This window comes from Perca fluviatilis, chromosome 9 (assembly GCF_010015445.1).
Source record: "Perca fluviatilis chromosome 9, GENO_Pfluv_1.0, whole genome shotgun sequence".
In the NCBI taxonomy this organism is placed as follows: domain Eukaryota; kingdom Metazoa; phylum Chordata; class Actinopteri; order Perciformes; family Percidae; genus Perca; species Perca fluviatilis.
The window spans coordinates 23,825,440-23,840,239 of NC_053120.1; the positions used below are offsets into that span (position 1 = coordinate 23,825,440).

Here is a 14,800-nt window from a genome sequence, read left to right on the forward strand (position 1 = left end):
AATGTAATTTCACTTGGCTTATCCACCATAGGAGAGCTTATCGTACTAAGTAGGTCACTCATCCTTGCTAGAGGAAAAAAGGAGGTTGTCTGATTATTTTAGGCTGGCACTTTGGAGGACTCCATTTATCAATGCCGTCCCCCCTCCTGGCAGACTCACTGACTGAGTTCACCTTTGGGTGGATGTGGGATCAAAGTTTCACTTTCTAGCTTTTGAATGATATTTAATAGAGACTTGAACTAACTCAACTGATGAGTACACTCAGTGTAATTCATTGTCTGAGTTTGTATTTCCGGTTGCGATTTAGTTAGTATATGGACAAATCCAACAATCTGACTCTTTCCCTTTCCGCCCTTTTAGATTTGTATCTAGCGGCATTAACTCTTCAGTCTATGTAATTGTTTTCCCTTTTCTTAGTTTTAACACTAATTAATTTAACACTTGAGGAGAAAACTAATCCAAACAAAAACGTGAACATTAAAACCAGTTAATCTAAAAGTCGATCCACGTCTCTTACCTCCGAATTAAAACCCATATATCAAGCCTTACAAGCTCATGTTTCAATTTCTTGCATTCTTTTAATGTTTGTTCCTTGATTTCCCTATTCTTTAATATTCAGTTTTTTCCCCACCCTTACTTTGAACCACTCCCCTTGTGGGGACCTCCTATCTGTTGCTCCTCTTATATTCCTCAAATTTAGCACCAGGCACTTCTAAACAATACAACATTTTTTTAAACTACTTTATATCTCCTGCATGGACTCTCTTGCATCTACTTTGCAGAAAAAGGAGAGAAGATGTTTGTAGAAGCATTGTTTGTACACACACACATCCTTGTAGTTATTTTAGTTCACCGTAGAGAAGTTTTGCTCTGTCCTCTCCGTGATTCACGCTGCAGATTCTGTGCTGTCGTTTCTTCTGTTTATATTCTCGGTGCAAAAGGGGTGTTTGGCTTGAACTACGGTAGACTCATTAGATGTTATGTTAAAGTAGTAGCCGAGCTGTAACAATTCCATTAATTGTCTCAGAAATAATTGCGATTCAAAAAATAATTGTCATCACTATTGGTAAAACTACGTGGCATAATTGTCAACACTGCTTCTTTTTTTACGTTAGTCCTCTGAAAAAAACAGTCTAACCAATAATTATAATTTGGCATATTAAAACAAGATCAACAATTACCATCAACAGTCATACACCTTAGGACCTTAGTTAATATTAGCAATTAATTGTTACGGGCCTAAGTAGTAGCAATAGTGAGACCACACTAGCCTTTAAATATATTGATTGGACACAAAGCTTAGTGAAAAAGGAAAACTTAGGTGACATTTTACAAGATGAACGCCTCTTTGCACAGATATATTTTCTACTTCAATCATATTCCTGTCTTCCTAAATCTTTGAGATAATGTTTGAAATGCTTACATTATGTGCCACTAATTCTGAGGTTAAACAAGACAAGATTTAGAGCTAATTGTCATTTCTTCTCTTTTATGTGATTCTTTCTGCCCTCTTGTTTGTCGGCGCTCCATCTCATCTCATCTTGTTCCAATCAGGATGGTGGATGTGGGGGGTCAGAGGTCCGAGAGGAGGAAGTGGATCCACTGCTTTGAGAACGTCACCTCCATCATGTTTCTGGTGGCGCTCAGCGAGTACGACCAGGTCCTGGTGGAATCGGACAACGAGGTAAGACGTCAACACAGAAATAGTTATGATTTCTGAATAGTTGACTGCATACACAACATTGTATCACACTATAGTCATAATGAGGCTTCAAGTCTTGTTGTATGTTAACATGCCATGCATCACAAGACTCTTTCTTTTCACTCTTCATGCTTCTTAAACAGGCTGTTGAATATCTAACAGCTGGAATGGGATATTTAAATTTAAATTGCAAGCATTCACATTATTGGACAATGAAATGTAGTTCATCTGGACACATTCACAGTTAGAGTTGCACTACTTCATATTTTTCTATTGACCATGATGACTGTGTAATGTGAAAGGTGTCTCTCTTAGTGAAGAACCTTGAGAGAATGATCAGCAGACTCTACACTTCCCCTCAGGGCTATGAAGTGTTTTAGCAAGTTTTCAGTTCATCTTGTGTGGTTTTACAGCCCGTAGCTTTAATGTTCTGGTTCATTCTCACGGCTCTTATCAACCTCATTTCCAGCAGCCGCGAGCAGATGTTTTCAGTGAATACTCAGATGTACTGTACATTAAAGCTACCTGCTCTGCAAACAGCTGACAGACAAAGTTGGTGACTAGCCGGTGAACATGGTGCAGCATTTTAGCAGCTAATGAGCCAGATGTTTATCTCAGGAGTTGGTGAAGACCAAAAGAGATAAAAGGAGAGTTACTTACATTGGTCAGATGGCCAGAAACACGACTTCAAATGAATGGTAATGTTGGTCTGTCTGCTGGATGTTTAAATAATAAACTAGTTGCTAACACGTTCACCTTATCAACTTTCTAATGTCAATGTTGTGTTCACAGCTTGTTAGTCTCTCACAACAAACAGAAAACAGGTCTTCTATCTCTTTGCTTCACAGTTGTCCATGTCATCGGCTCTGACTGTTCAGATAGAATTATCGCTAATAAAGCTAATGTGATCAACCATGGCCTCTGCTCCTCTCCTGACAATAAACCCCTTTTTTCGGACCTGGTCATATGACAACTGGGTTTCATAATCCAGACCCAGCTGCCAGCTTGACTCAATATATCTGCTGTACATCACTGCAGCTTCATGGTCAACACTATCAATTTTTGTCTACTCTGGCAACGGTTTGTGAAGGCACACATACTGTACTTTGTCTTCACTGGGCCTGCTCAGGTGTCTGACGTTATTGTACACACAAGAACAGGAATAGGTTTTCATTTTTGCAGGCTGCTGTTTATTTGCTTTTCCTGCTTGTAATGTGTCACCGGTGGTAGGCCCCACTGGACAATTTTAATGCTGTTGCTGAGCTCCGTTTCGGAGTCGAGGCTGGGCAGTGTTTAGGCATCCCAGTCTGCAGCTATTATCCTGTAGTGTTGACAGGCTTGAGACGGAGACTTTGACCCTTCAGACCGATCAGAGTCTGACGAGACTGTTTTGAAACATCTTTGATTTCATCGGGTCAAGTGTGGCCAGGATCATATTATGACTCACCAAGACTAAATTGTGGGAGTGATGCTGGCAAGGAATTTAGATCAGAAAGAGGAAGAATAGTCATGTTTGACAGGAGCTTTCAGCATTTAGTAGTTTACATGAGTAGGTTTCCAACTCCACTTGCTCCACTTTTTATGTTTGCTAGACAGTTTTATTTGGAGGAATAAATCTTATGTTGGAAATGTGCCTGGATGAATTAACATAACAGGGAAAGTCTTATACCATTTTCTGGGTTGTTTTGTCAATCTTGTGGGTTTCCTTAATGTTTCCCATCCGTTACTACAACCCCCTGTATTCACTGTAAATGCTGCATTACAACTGATGCCATTCAGCTACAGTCCATCACTATTAGCAAACTGTTTGTGTCAGAAAAAACACTTTGTCTGACAAATACAAACACAAAATGTCCAAATACAATCTAACAACGACTTGTGCATTCATGGAGGGTCACACGAAACAATGAGCGTATTGGCTTTGATCAGAGCTAAGCTACTGTATGCAACCAGTGTTAGCAACCATATAGTCTATATCTACGTTCCTGTGCCGCCTGAGGTTCCGCCAGATGTACCTCACCTCCCGCTTTCTTTGTGTTGGCATTCTAAACTCCGGTTGATTCGGGAAACATCCTCCGAGCTAGAACAGACAATCCAATCCTTTCTCTCTTTTTTTGTAGTATCCTCATCACACACTCTCCAGCCATTTTAATTTCAGAGCTAGCCTCCCTTTGCGCACACGTTCCACCAAAACCCTTCCCTTTTGTTTCTTTGTGTATTTGTCTTTGAGACACCCGGTTATGCTAAGTTAATATGCTATGTTAAGTGCAGAGACCCCTTTGCCCTTGCACCAAAAACAGAAGGCGACAAAGTTTATTGCACTGGAAATCACTCGGTTCTGTTGGTCATTGCTATTAGCTCTAAGTTTGATCAAATACAGATATAGGTAAATAGCCCCCCAGGAGGTTCTGTAGCAGCTAAAAACCAGAAAATAAGGGCTGTACTTTTCACATTCACAGACTCTCCAACAGTAATGTAACTGGCAGGTCTGTTCAGTGGTGGGGCTGCCAATTGAATGTTAACCCAAAAACATTTAGAGATGATCCTGAAAATCAAATGTGTATCTTGTAATATGGATTAACTGTAGCATCTGTCCATAGGCCAGAAATGATAAAACCTCTGTTTATTTATTGTGTTCACAGTGAACAATTTAAGAAGTCTCATATTCTGAATGCATGCTAACCTTTTGTTTCCCCCCCATTTCCTCTCTCTCTCTCTCTTTCTCTCTCTCTCTCTCTCTCTCTCTCTCTCTCTCTCTCTCTCTCTCTCTCTCTCTCTCTCTCTCTCTCTCTCTCTCTCTCAGAATCGTATGGAGGAGAGTAAAGCTCTTTTCAGGACCATCATCACATATCCATGGTTCCAAAACTCCTCCGTCATCCTCTTCCTCAACAAGAAGGACCTGCTGGAGGAGAAGATCATGTATTCTCACCTGGTTGACTACTTTCCAGAGTTTGATGGTGATTTGAGTTTTTCTGCCCTTCTACTTCAATAGACATCTTAATGACAACATACATTGTATATAGTCTGCCTATCCCTGGATGGTTGTGTAGTGTAGAACCATGCTGATAGCTGAGCTTCAGCATTGAATTCAACTCCAGGATTTATTTAATCAATTATCCATGTAGGTGAGAAGTTGAGCCATCGGTCAAGCTCTGTCAATAATGCTGTGGCTGTTTTTTCCAGTGTACTTTTAGCCAGTGACTGTTTTTAAAGGTCCTTTACTGTTGTGAACATCAAACTGGCTGCTGGCTATCCCAATATCATTTGCACACACAGGCAGTAATGTCTCACTTATATTCTTGATTGTACAGTGACACCCTGTGGTTATACAGCTGTACTACAGTGCAAACTGATACTTGACTGAACATGGCAGTTGAAAGTTGTTGTTTTTTTTCTAAAAATATGTTAATATTTGTTAACCCATACTGAGAAATGCTGAAATGAAATACTGATAAAATGACACAAAAGAACATTAAAGGTTAAATGATGCTAAGGTGATGCTCAAATAGCAGCTAAACATATTGGTCTGTTCTTCTCCCAGGCCCCCAGCGGGATGCCCAAGCAGGTCGGGAGTTCATCTTGAAGATGTTTGTGGACTTGAACCCAGACAGTGACAAGATCATCTACTCCCATTTCACATGCGCCACCGACACAGAGAACATCCGCTTCGTCTTTGCCGCCGTCAAAGACACCATCCTGCAGCTCAACCTCAAAGAATACAACCTGGTGTAAAAAGAGAAATGAGAGAGAGAGAGAGTGAGAGAGAGTGAGAGCAAGAGTCCTGCAGCTACACACACACACACACACACACACACACACACACACACACACACACACACACACACTCACACACACATAATGCAGAGTCCACTTTTAGAAACACACACATCTGCATGAAACGCACTGCTGCTCAAAGAGTTAAGCATTGCCTCATACCAGACCAACACTATCGATGCTCTGTCCCTACAGTTCACTTAGCACCTGGTTTGCCCTTATTTTAAAAGAATGGTTATCTGTTTCGTGGCTCTAAAAGTTGCTCCTCTTGTGCAAATATAGATATAACACTCCCTCCATTCGTTCCCCTCTCTTGAGGTTTCAGTCTGCTCCGGGGCTCCACTTGGTCCTCGTTCGAGCTTGGGCGTTGCTTACATTTTTTTTTGTCTTCTTTACACTACAGTATCACCAGTGCTTGTGTGTTCAAGGTGGGTAGAGGGCCTTCTCTGGATAAACTAAGCTTTTTCTTATTTAACCTGTGCATGCTATACACTACAGCACCAGGGCATGAGGCCAGGCTGCAGACCCTGGACTCTGCTTCTCTGCGAAGGGTAACTAGTTATGATTATAGGAATATATTATCAGGCAGTTCTGGGGTGCAGTAAGGTACTTTGTTCCCCTGGATCTTGAATTGTGATTTGATTTTTGTTAACCCTGCCCCAAATCAGAGCACAGAAGCTCTGTTGAATGTAAATCAAGTTTTCATGGGCTAGACAGAGATGACTACACGCTCTCTGCAGACCTTTAATATTTTTAGCTAGGTTAACTTCTTGGTTATATTATTACTGCTATTGTTCTCCAATTTAAAATTGAATTGAAGAGGACTACTCAAAGGAATGCAACGCTCCTCTTACACTGCCCCTCATTTTAAAGTGTCAACATACATCACGAAACAGAATTAAGAGACAACACTACCGATATTTACACACTTCATCTCTCGTTCAGTCATTTTGTATCACATCGCCAAATTAAAAGCACCTACGTTTGTTTCTGTAAATATAATTACTTTGCCAGTATCCTGTTCATCCCTTACCTGATTCAGATACTAACTAAGCCTATTAGAAAACTGGTATTGCCAAAATTAAGTGCTTAAATAATTAAGTGGATCATTCAGATGTTGATGGAATAACAACTCACTTTGTGTGAATGTCAACTGTTGAATGTCGGAATCAATCAATCAATGTATTAGTACAGTGATTTATTTTCTTTGTTCCCTTAGATGGTGCCAATAATCTTCCTGTGCACAATGTGTGAACGATAATACCAGATTAGTATAGTGCAATAGTCAGTTGTAGATGAAATAAAGTCTTTGCGCTGCCAGTTAGCTTAAGTCACAAGTTGGTCTAAATCATCCATATGGCTTCTCACCGTAATCGACTTTATTTTGCCATATTGTTTGGCTAACCTTTGATAAACTGTAATGAATTAGCAAGAGAGTAAATTGTTCTTTTTTGTATGTCTAATTTATCAGTCAGATCTACGTATGGTTGATACAGTAAATGAGACTTCCTCCCTAGTTTCAGCTCAAAGTTTTTCCAACCGAGGAGACAGGAGGAGATTTTATACTGCTGTAAAATATCCAAACTATTTTATGGACGCGTGTTCTATCTTTCTAATGATAATTCATATATTTAGTTGTTGCAGTTCTGTTTTGAGATGCTTGGCAATGGGGGAAAAAAAAAACACTGTTTCCATGTCGGGTTTGTGCTTTATGCAAATAGGAAAATGAAAACAGACAAAAAACTTAGTGGTTTAATATTTACTGTTCAAGGATGCTTGCTTTTTTTTTGTAATTTTTAAGGATATGTGTTGGCTATTGGTACCAATCCCATATCGTGTCTCTTGCCTGGTAGTTGTTTAAATATTCCATTAAGCTGAACGTTGATAGATGGCTATTATTGTCTTCACAATGTAATTCAGGTAAGTTTTCATAACTTTTTCATCACAAGGGCTACTACTAGCAGCTTTGGTAGAAATGAAAGGACTCCACGGATGGCATAGAGCAAAAGGTGCAATTAATAAACGAGGAGGGGGGGGGGGGCTATGAATCAAGAGTGTGTTGACATCCTGTTGAAAGTGATGGCCGCAGGTTCAGTGAGGGAGGAATGCAGCAGTCCAGAGGCTTCATGACATTCCAGAGGGAGGTCTGGTGGCTGTTTGGCTCTTTTGTTCACTATCTTGCTCCCTTTAGAGGAGGAGAATGGCTAACGTCAAAAGAAGTGGGGTTTCCCAAGGTGCAATAGCACATTTTTAGTGTCCTGTCTATCGCTAATCTAACCATCCTTTTAACGCTTATATAAATGATGTGCTGATCTTCTTGGCTTTATAATATTTTCCACTATGTGGCTATGCATATTTGGTTTATCTTCTCATTGGTAGTGTTTCCATGTTTGGCATTGGCTGTGTTGGAGTCAGAAAAAGGGGAGTGCTTAGGACATTTTGACCTTTTTGTGCACATTGAAAGAGCTGGAAGGGTCGGAATTAAACATCAAAGAAATGATTACGGATCCTGCTGTACTCCCTTAGTGTCTCAAACTGTTTGCCAAAAGGTTTACAATTAAAAAGAGATCTTATTTTCTACAGAAAAGCTGTATGATCTTCTGAGTTTTAGGGGAATTCACTCACCTTGTGTATTACTTGGCCTTGATTTTAGTCACATGCACCCAGTAAGAGTAATCTTCACATCTCTGGGGCAAGTGTGTACATTGTGTTGATAAAGCCATTATCTTGTGTGTTTCGTGCATCCTAAAACACTTAATGAAGGGACATGTATATGTATGCTAAGTGCCATGATTTTATATGAGTTGAAACAATATCAGAGATGTTGCAAAGCTCTGACTGACAATTCAAGTTATTTGGGCTGAGATCTTGTTTTTCATGTATTGGTAGTGGGTTGATCTTTGGTGCTTCAGCCAACATTTAAAGGCCTTTGCTTGACGGTTTGGTGATGATTTTCACACTCGCTAACACAAGTGAATTTTTTTAGTGTCCGAATACAGTACACTTTTTAGTTTGAAATGATAGGAGCTTATGTATTATATAATATATGGATGAATAAACTAGCTGACAGACTTTACCCGAGCTTGTAAAGGAGTATTGTGTTCTGCTTCACTGCTGGGATAACATGGCAATGTCTATTTGTTTTTAAAATCCTCCGATTCTATCCATTTCCCTGAACTGTGGCTTCCAACCTTAAGGGTAGGTGTGTTACCTTCCATTTCTTATAGATGAGATGTTGTGCAGCAAATGGACTTGAATGGACTGCTATGAGGATGATACACAAAATGAAGGTGACCAGTGTTGGCATGAAGTTGTACTCTTTAAAAACTTGATTGCATCAGTGTTTACATGCTGACTATAAGTGCACTTCATGCCTTGTCTGGTTAGCCCCTCACATCCGCATGACCAACACAGAAAAAGTTACATGGTTACACTACCAGTGATTAGAGCCAACAGCAGAGCTGGGTCATTTATTTCAAAATCCTTCCCACTGATTTGTACTCTATTTGCTTTATTCAGTGTAGAATGCATTGTGGAGAAGATTTGTACGACAATCCAGTACAAAACACTGTGCCAAACAAAATCAATCAGCCACAGAAAAGATAAGAAAAGAAAAATTCACAATTTGTCGTAACCTGTCCCAGAGATCTGTGGTTAAAAAAAAAAAGCAGCTTTTGTCATTATGGTGTATTTTTTTTCTCTCCAAATGAAGCTTGTTTGTTAAGCCGCAGTATTAATGTATTTATTGAAAGACTTGCCAAGTGAAGGTACTGAAATGGCCATTATAATATTTTGCTGGTTATAATCGCGAGTAAATGAATGAATATGCTGTGTGTTTACATGTCTGCCATTCTCCGCTCTCTCCTTTTTTCCCTTACTTGATTGGACTGTGTATTCTTTCCCTGGGTCGAAGGCACTGAAACTGCACCACTGCAATGGGCCTGCATTCATGCAACTTAGATGTCCGTTCAGCCGCGCTCATTGGTACTCTGAGGTGTGTGTGTGCGTGTGTATGTGTACACTTTTGATGGCTATTGTTTATGCTTGAGATCCATTCTGATTAGAGGGATGGACTTACGGTAATATTAAAAGCTATGTTTGCATCTTTTATTTTGTTTCTTTTGTAAGGTTGACACACCTTAACACATGTATTAAGGACCACTTAAGATGACACTTTTTTTTTTTTTTTTAAAAGAGTTCAAATAAACTAGTAGTAGTGGTGTACAAATTGAAAGTAATGTATTTTTGTTTGATTTTTTTTCTTCTTTTTTTTTTAAGTATACCAAATGTAAATTATGTACAATAAGTGTGCCAATCCCCTTTCTTTGTAAAGCCCGACTCTTAACAAGTGCCAATGTTGTGAAAATAAAGGGGCCTGTGAATTTCATGGTCCAGTTTTTAAAACAAATAAACACTTAAGTATGTGATTAACTAAAAAAAGGACAATTTTATTCTATATTTAAGATTAACGATAAACTGCTGTTTTTAAGATAAATGTAATTTTAATTGCATGTTTGTCAGGTTAGGGAGGGGGTGGGTGGGTGAGATACTGTATTCATGCAACGCCCTAGTGAAAAGGGTCCTAATGGTTATTGATTTACAGTATTTTAGCCATATTTCTCTTTTGTATGTTTCATTTCAACCACTGTTGCCTGAACCTCATTCAAACATGAAAATGATTTTCATAGCCTTCTCCTTTAAATGTTTTAAATTGGAATAAAATATGTTCCTATACTCTCTTATTGCATCCTTGTACATTTCCTTTGCAGTGAGAATTGGTTTTCTTACATATTGTGATTAAAGGATCATTTCACTTTTTATGTCCACTACTACAAGTTGTGAATGCTTTGAGCAACTGCCACAATTTTTCAGACCACTTGAATGCTTTAGATTACATTTCCCTACCTTCCAGTTAGTTGTTGGGTTTCCATTCATTTCAGTACAATGTTATTAAGATAAAGACTATTATCATGCAACATCTACAGGTGTAATTTGTATTAAATGGACTAAAACATGCACAATACTGGTTTGTTTTCCTGTAACAGCTAATGCTGTGACTGTCTACAGTCCTACTGGCTTGTAAATGAATGTGAACATCAATGAAGTTGTCATCACTGACGGAAAACCATACTCAAGTTACAGGAGTAGACAGAATAAGGTAAACATGTATTGGACAAGTTTGTGAAGCAACTTGAATCAAAAAAAGTTAAATTGTTTCAACAAAAATTCGTTAATTCTTTTTTTTTTTTTTTGAAGATCTGGCATTCATTGTTTTGATATGAATTTCCAAAGCAACACGAGGCAATAACCAGGATAATCATACACAGACATGAGAGAGGTTCTCAGTATTTCTAAAATTCTGGTAAAGGAAAAACTAAATGACAGTCTGCAATAATTAGTTGTTTTTTTTAAAGAATAGCATGTTTTGTCAGAACATTTTTGTGAGAGGTTACCTGAAGCATAATAGGCTTGAACAGCTAAAAACTGTGAAATTGTATTTATTTGTGTACGTATATTTACCTTCATATGTATGCATGTATAATATTAATTATTGTTAATGTTATTACTGTAGTGGCTTGAGCCCGTGCGTATTGTCCAGTGCACTGATGTGACCATATCGTCCCTCCAGTGACTGGGACAGTGGTGAGCTGTCCACATGAGGCGCTAGTTGCCCAGACATCAGCCGGCTGATGAGGTAGATCTGCGGCGTGTAGATCTGCGCGGCACCACGGCGGTCACCGCTCATCTAGCCGCTTTGTTTCTGTGTGGGGGCGTTCAGCAGCACAGCAGCGTCGCGTCTACCCACAGCTCCAGGAATGGACTGACTTTCTAGCTTCACCACCACTGACAAACCCACTCTGTTTCTTCACGACTCCTCGGATAAACGTTCAGAGTTTAACTCAAGCCTGGGATCATTTTTAATTTGACGTCGATTAGCCGTCTGAGCGACAGCACAGGTTGTCTTTTCACTCGCGCGACTTATTTGTAGCCGCTGGACGAAACTGGATTGAACTTAAACGAACCCGCAGACATTTTGTTATTTCTGAGAATTATAGCGTTTTTTTTTTCTCTCTCTCTCTCTCTCTTACTTTTTCATCAGTCGCAGCTGGTCGAAGCGAGCGAACTGAAAGCTTTAAAGGACCGCCACAAGGCGAAGGAAGAAACCATTACCCTCTCTGCTCGCCCACTAAATCCAGACACCTCTGTGTTCATATCGTTTTTTAATTTACCACGCGTTAAAGGCGGAAGGCTCGCAACTGCGATGGATCATTTTGACTGACAGCTTCTGAAGAATTAGCTAGCTTAGCCAGTGAGGAACCAGCGCTGGTGGTGGTTTCCTGTTTACAGACGCAGTAAATACGGGCTCGGGACAGGTAACCGTTACAGCTGAATGGTCTTGCATCACCCAGACAAGACAGCGACTGTTTTACCTCGCGAACGACGGCAAAGTGCATCACTTATATTCGGCTTAATTTTGGAGTGGGGGTTGCTGGCTACCGTTAGCTAGCTAGTCATCCTGCTACCGCTGGACAGCTCCTGTGTACGGCAGGGCTAACGTTAGCTTTGGACAAAGGACCAACGCAAGGAAAAATATAAACACAGGGCACTCAGTCGATCGTGTTTGGGAAGGAAAGCAACAAACAAGGAATTGACATGATGTTTCCACAATCAAGACACTCAGTAAGTGGTTTTTAATTTGACATTTGTTCAGAATTTAGGTACTTGCTCTACAGTAAGCGCCAACTGATTTACGAAAGCAGGTTGGTCAGGTAGGGAAATTATACATGCAACTTGTTTTTTTTTTTTTTTGGCAGCATATTTTAATTTAAATAGATTTATCATAAGAAACAGGTTTCGTTTTGGCAGTAATAACGTTGGTGGTTTATAACTACAGTGTTTAGTTCTGGCAAGTTCTGCAGAAGATGTGTATTTGGGGATTTTATATAGACCCCATGGGAGAGAAAGCCTTTTGTATTTTGAATTTAAACTTATTCCAGATGATGGCATCCTCCAAATCAAACAACTCTAATGAAAGATGTCATATTTCACAACCATATGATTTTTTTTTTTTTTTAAATACAACCTTGTGTCAGTGTATTTAGTTTGGCTGCATTTTCCAAAATTCCAAAACCAGATATTTATTTTCATGGCTTTGGCTGTAGTCAAAATCAAAGTGGTGTCGTCACTGTCATGTATGGTTGGTTGAACCACTCAAAACTCCATGTACACTATTATGTGCAGGTGGCTGTTTTGTGACTGTAAAAGTGCACATCTCTGGTCCTCCAAATCTCAAGTTTCCATGGTAACAGAAACTAAGTCCAGGGCATGTATTCATCAGTGATGAGGGCTCTGAGCCCATTGGTCAAACATTTATGTTAAGTGACTGGCAGAATTGTGTTACTTGTCACTGTTGACATATCCAGTTGTGTCAGTACTGCTTTGGAGCGGTGGTACTTTTAGCCAAGGGTAAAACAAATTGTGTTTGTGTTTGGGACCCAGACTCAAATTCAGTTTCAATTTTATTTATAGTATCAATTCATAACAAGAGTTATCTCAAGACACTTTACAGATAGAGTAGGTCTAGACCCCACACTATAATTTACAAAGACCCAACAATTCCAGTAATTCCCCCAAGAGCAAGCATTCAGTGTGACAGTGGCGAGGAAAAACTCCCTCTCAGGAAGAAACCTCGGACAGACCCAGGCTCTTGGTAGGCGGTGTGTGACGATGCCGGTTGGGGGTGTGATGAACAGTGGCAAATAATAGTCACAATAAAGATAATGGTTCAGTGACTATAAATAATAACTGTAGTAGTTCATGGCATAGCAGGGCACTGCAGGGTGTCACAGGACGTAGCAGGGCATAGCAGGGTGTCACAGGACATAGCAGAGAACTGCAGGGTGTCACAGGACTTAGGTGGACGCAGCAGAGCGTAGCAGGTAGAGATGGCCCGATACCATTTTTTGCTTACCGATTCCGATACCTGAACTTGCGTATTGGCCGATATCGAGTACCGATCCGATACCAGTGTGTCATATATTTTATCATGTTTTAACAGCTGTATACTACTATCCCTGTATGGATGTGATATGATTTCTATCTTTGATGTCAGTCTGGCTCAGGTTAAACTCTTTGTGAAACCTGAACAAACACAAACAATGAATGCCCCAGAACTTTCTTTTATTATCCAGTTTGACAGTCAGTTATAACGGAAAAAGAACATAAATAAACTACTTTAACGTAGATTTTCTTTAGGGCTTTATTACGTGGTATCGGATCGGTGCATAAACTCCAGTACTTACCGATGCCAGCGTTTTAGGCAGTATCGGAGCCGATACCGATCCTCTTTAGTAGCCTGTGTAACAGAATAGAAGCCAACTCAACTGGTTTCTTATGGTGCCACAAGAAACCTGCTAGAAACTTAAATATGGCACCTCCTAGTTTTGGCTGCCATTTCATCTTTCCCTTGGAAGGGCAAATCTAACATAAGGCATTTGTGTCAATCCAGCACAGGTAAACACAACTGCGAGAAGACTGTTGTGTTGCCAGGGACTGTGCCCTCTGCTTCTCCCTGGCAACGTCTTGTTGCCACAGCTAGTTCTTTTACTGCTCAAAGCAGGAGAGTTGTTTGCTGAAGCTAGAACCTGAACGTCTTTTGTGACATGAATGGGTTTGCCCTTTGGCAGTCAGTCGGTGGCAGCCTGATTGTGGTGAGCCAGCTGATGTGTGTTCTCAGACTAGGGTAGCAGAATGTGAGGATTTGGGAACCTCTGGCCTGGGTTGTCAGATGAGTGAAATCCTGTATAAGCTGTGTGTCCTACCGAGTTTAACTTAAGTGTTTTGAAACTGATGATCTAAAAGGACGTTTGTTTTTTTTTCCAACCGCAAATCAAAAAACCTACTACAGTTTGGGCTTATTTCTCTGTAACTTATCCTCAATCAAATATCTGTCACTATATTAAATGCAATCTTATCACGGCTCCTTTTTAGATGAAAAGGGAAAACGCACAGTTGGGATACAAAAGACTTTAGGTGCTTTTCATATTTCAGTTCAGCACTGGCAATTTCATATTAGCAGTAACATGGTTTGAACAGTAAGAGTAGACTGTTTTTATTTTGGGCCCTGTCAGTATTCGCAATGTTTTGATTGTGGAGTATTTACCCACTGAATGAGGTGCGATGCAAAGTGAGGTTCTTTTCATTTTCAATTTGAAGTTATTGCCTCTCAAGTTATTGTGGGATAGCAAGTGAAAAAACATGGCACAAAGCTGGCCCACTAAGAGGAAACCTTTTAGGCTACGTCCACTTTTACTAGGTTTTTAT

General features: G+C 39.9%; 2 protein-coding genes across 6 annotated transcripts in view; both read left to right on the forward strand.

Moving 5' to 3' along the window:
- Positions 1 to 10,215, forward strand: part of LOC120565386 (guanine nucleotide-binding protein G(q) subunit alpha-like) — a 45,569-nt gene extending 35,354 nt beyond the window's left edge. For 2 of the 3 annotated variants that reach the window (XM_039811184.1, XM_039811187.1), the window contains 3 exons: positions 1,555 to 1,684; positions 4,506 to 4,659; positions 5,244 to 5,434. In XM_039811184.1, the coding sequence (XP_039667118.1) occupies positions 1,555 to 1,684; positions 4,506 to 4,659; positions 5,244 to 5,434 (475 nt within the window). Of the gene's footprint in view, positions 1 to 1,554; positions 1,685 to 4,505; positions 4,660 to 5,243 lie in introns of all 3 variants that reach the window. The other variant, XM_039811186.1, reaches the window with a different exon arrangement.
- Positions 10,216 to 11,230: 1,015 nt separating this feature from the next.
- tle5 (TLE family member 5, transcriptional modulator) overlaps positions 11,231 to 14,800 on the forward strand; it is a 43,497-nt gene continuing 39,927 nt past the window's right edge. For 2 of the 3 annotated variants that reach the window (XM_039811018.1, XM_039811019.1), the window contains exon 1: positions 11,234 to 12,157. In XM_039811018.1, coding sequence (XP_039666952.1) covers positions 12,131 to 12,157 — 27 coding nt within the window. In that variant the 5' untranslated portion in view covers positions 11,234 to 12,130. Of the gene's footprint in view, positions 12,158 to 14,800 lie in introns of all 3 variants that reach the window. The other variant, XM_039811020.1, reaches the window with a different exon arrangement.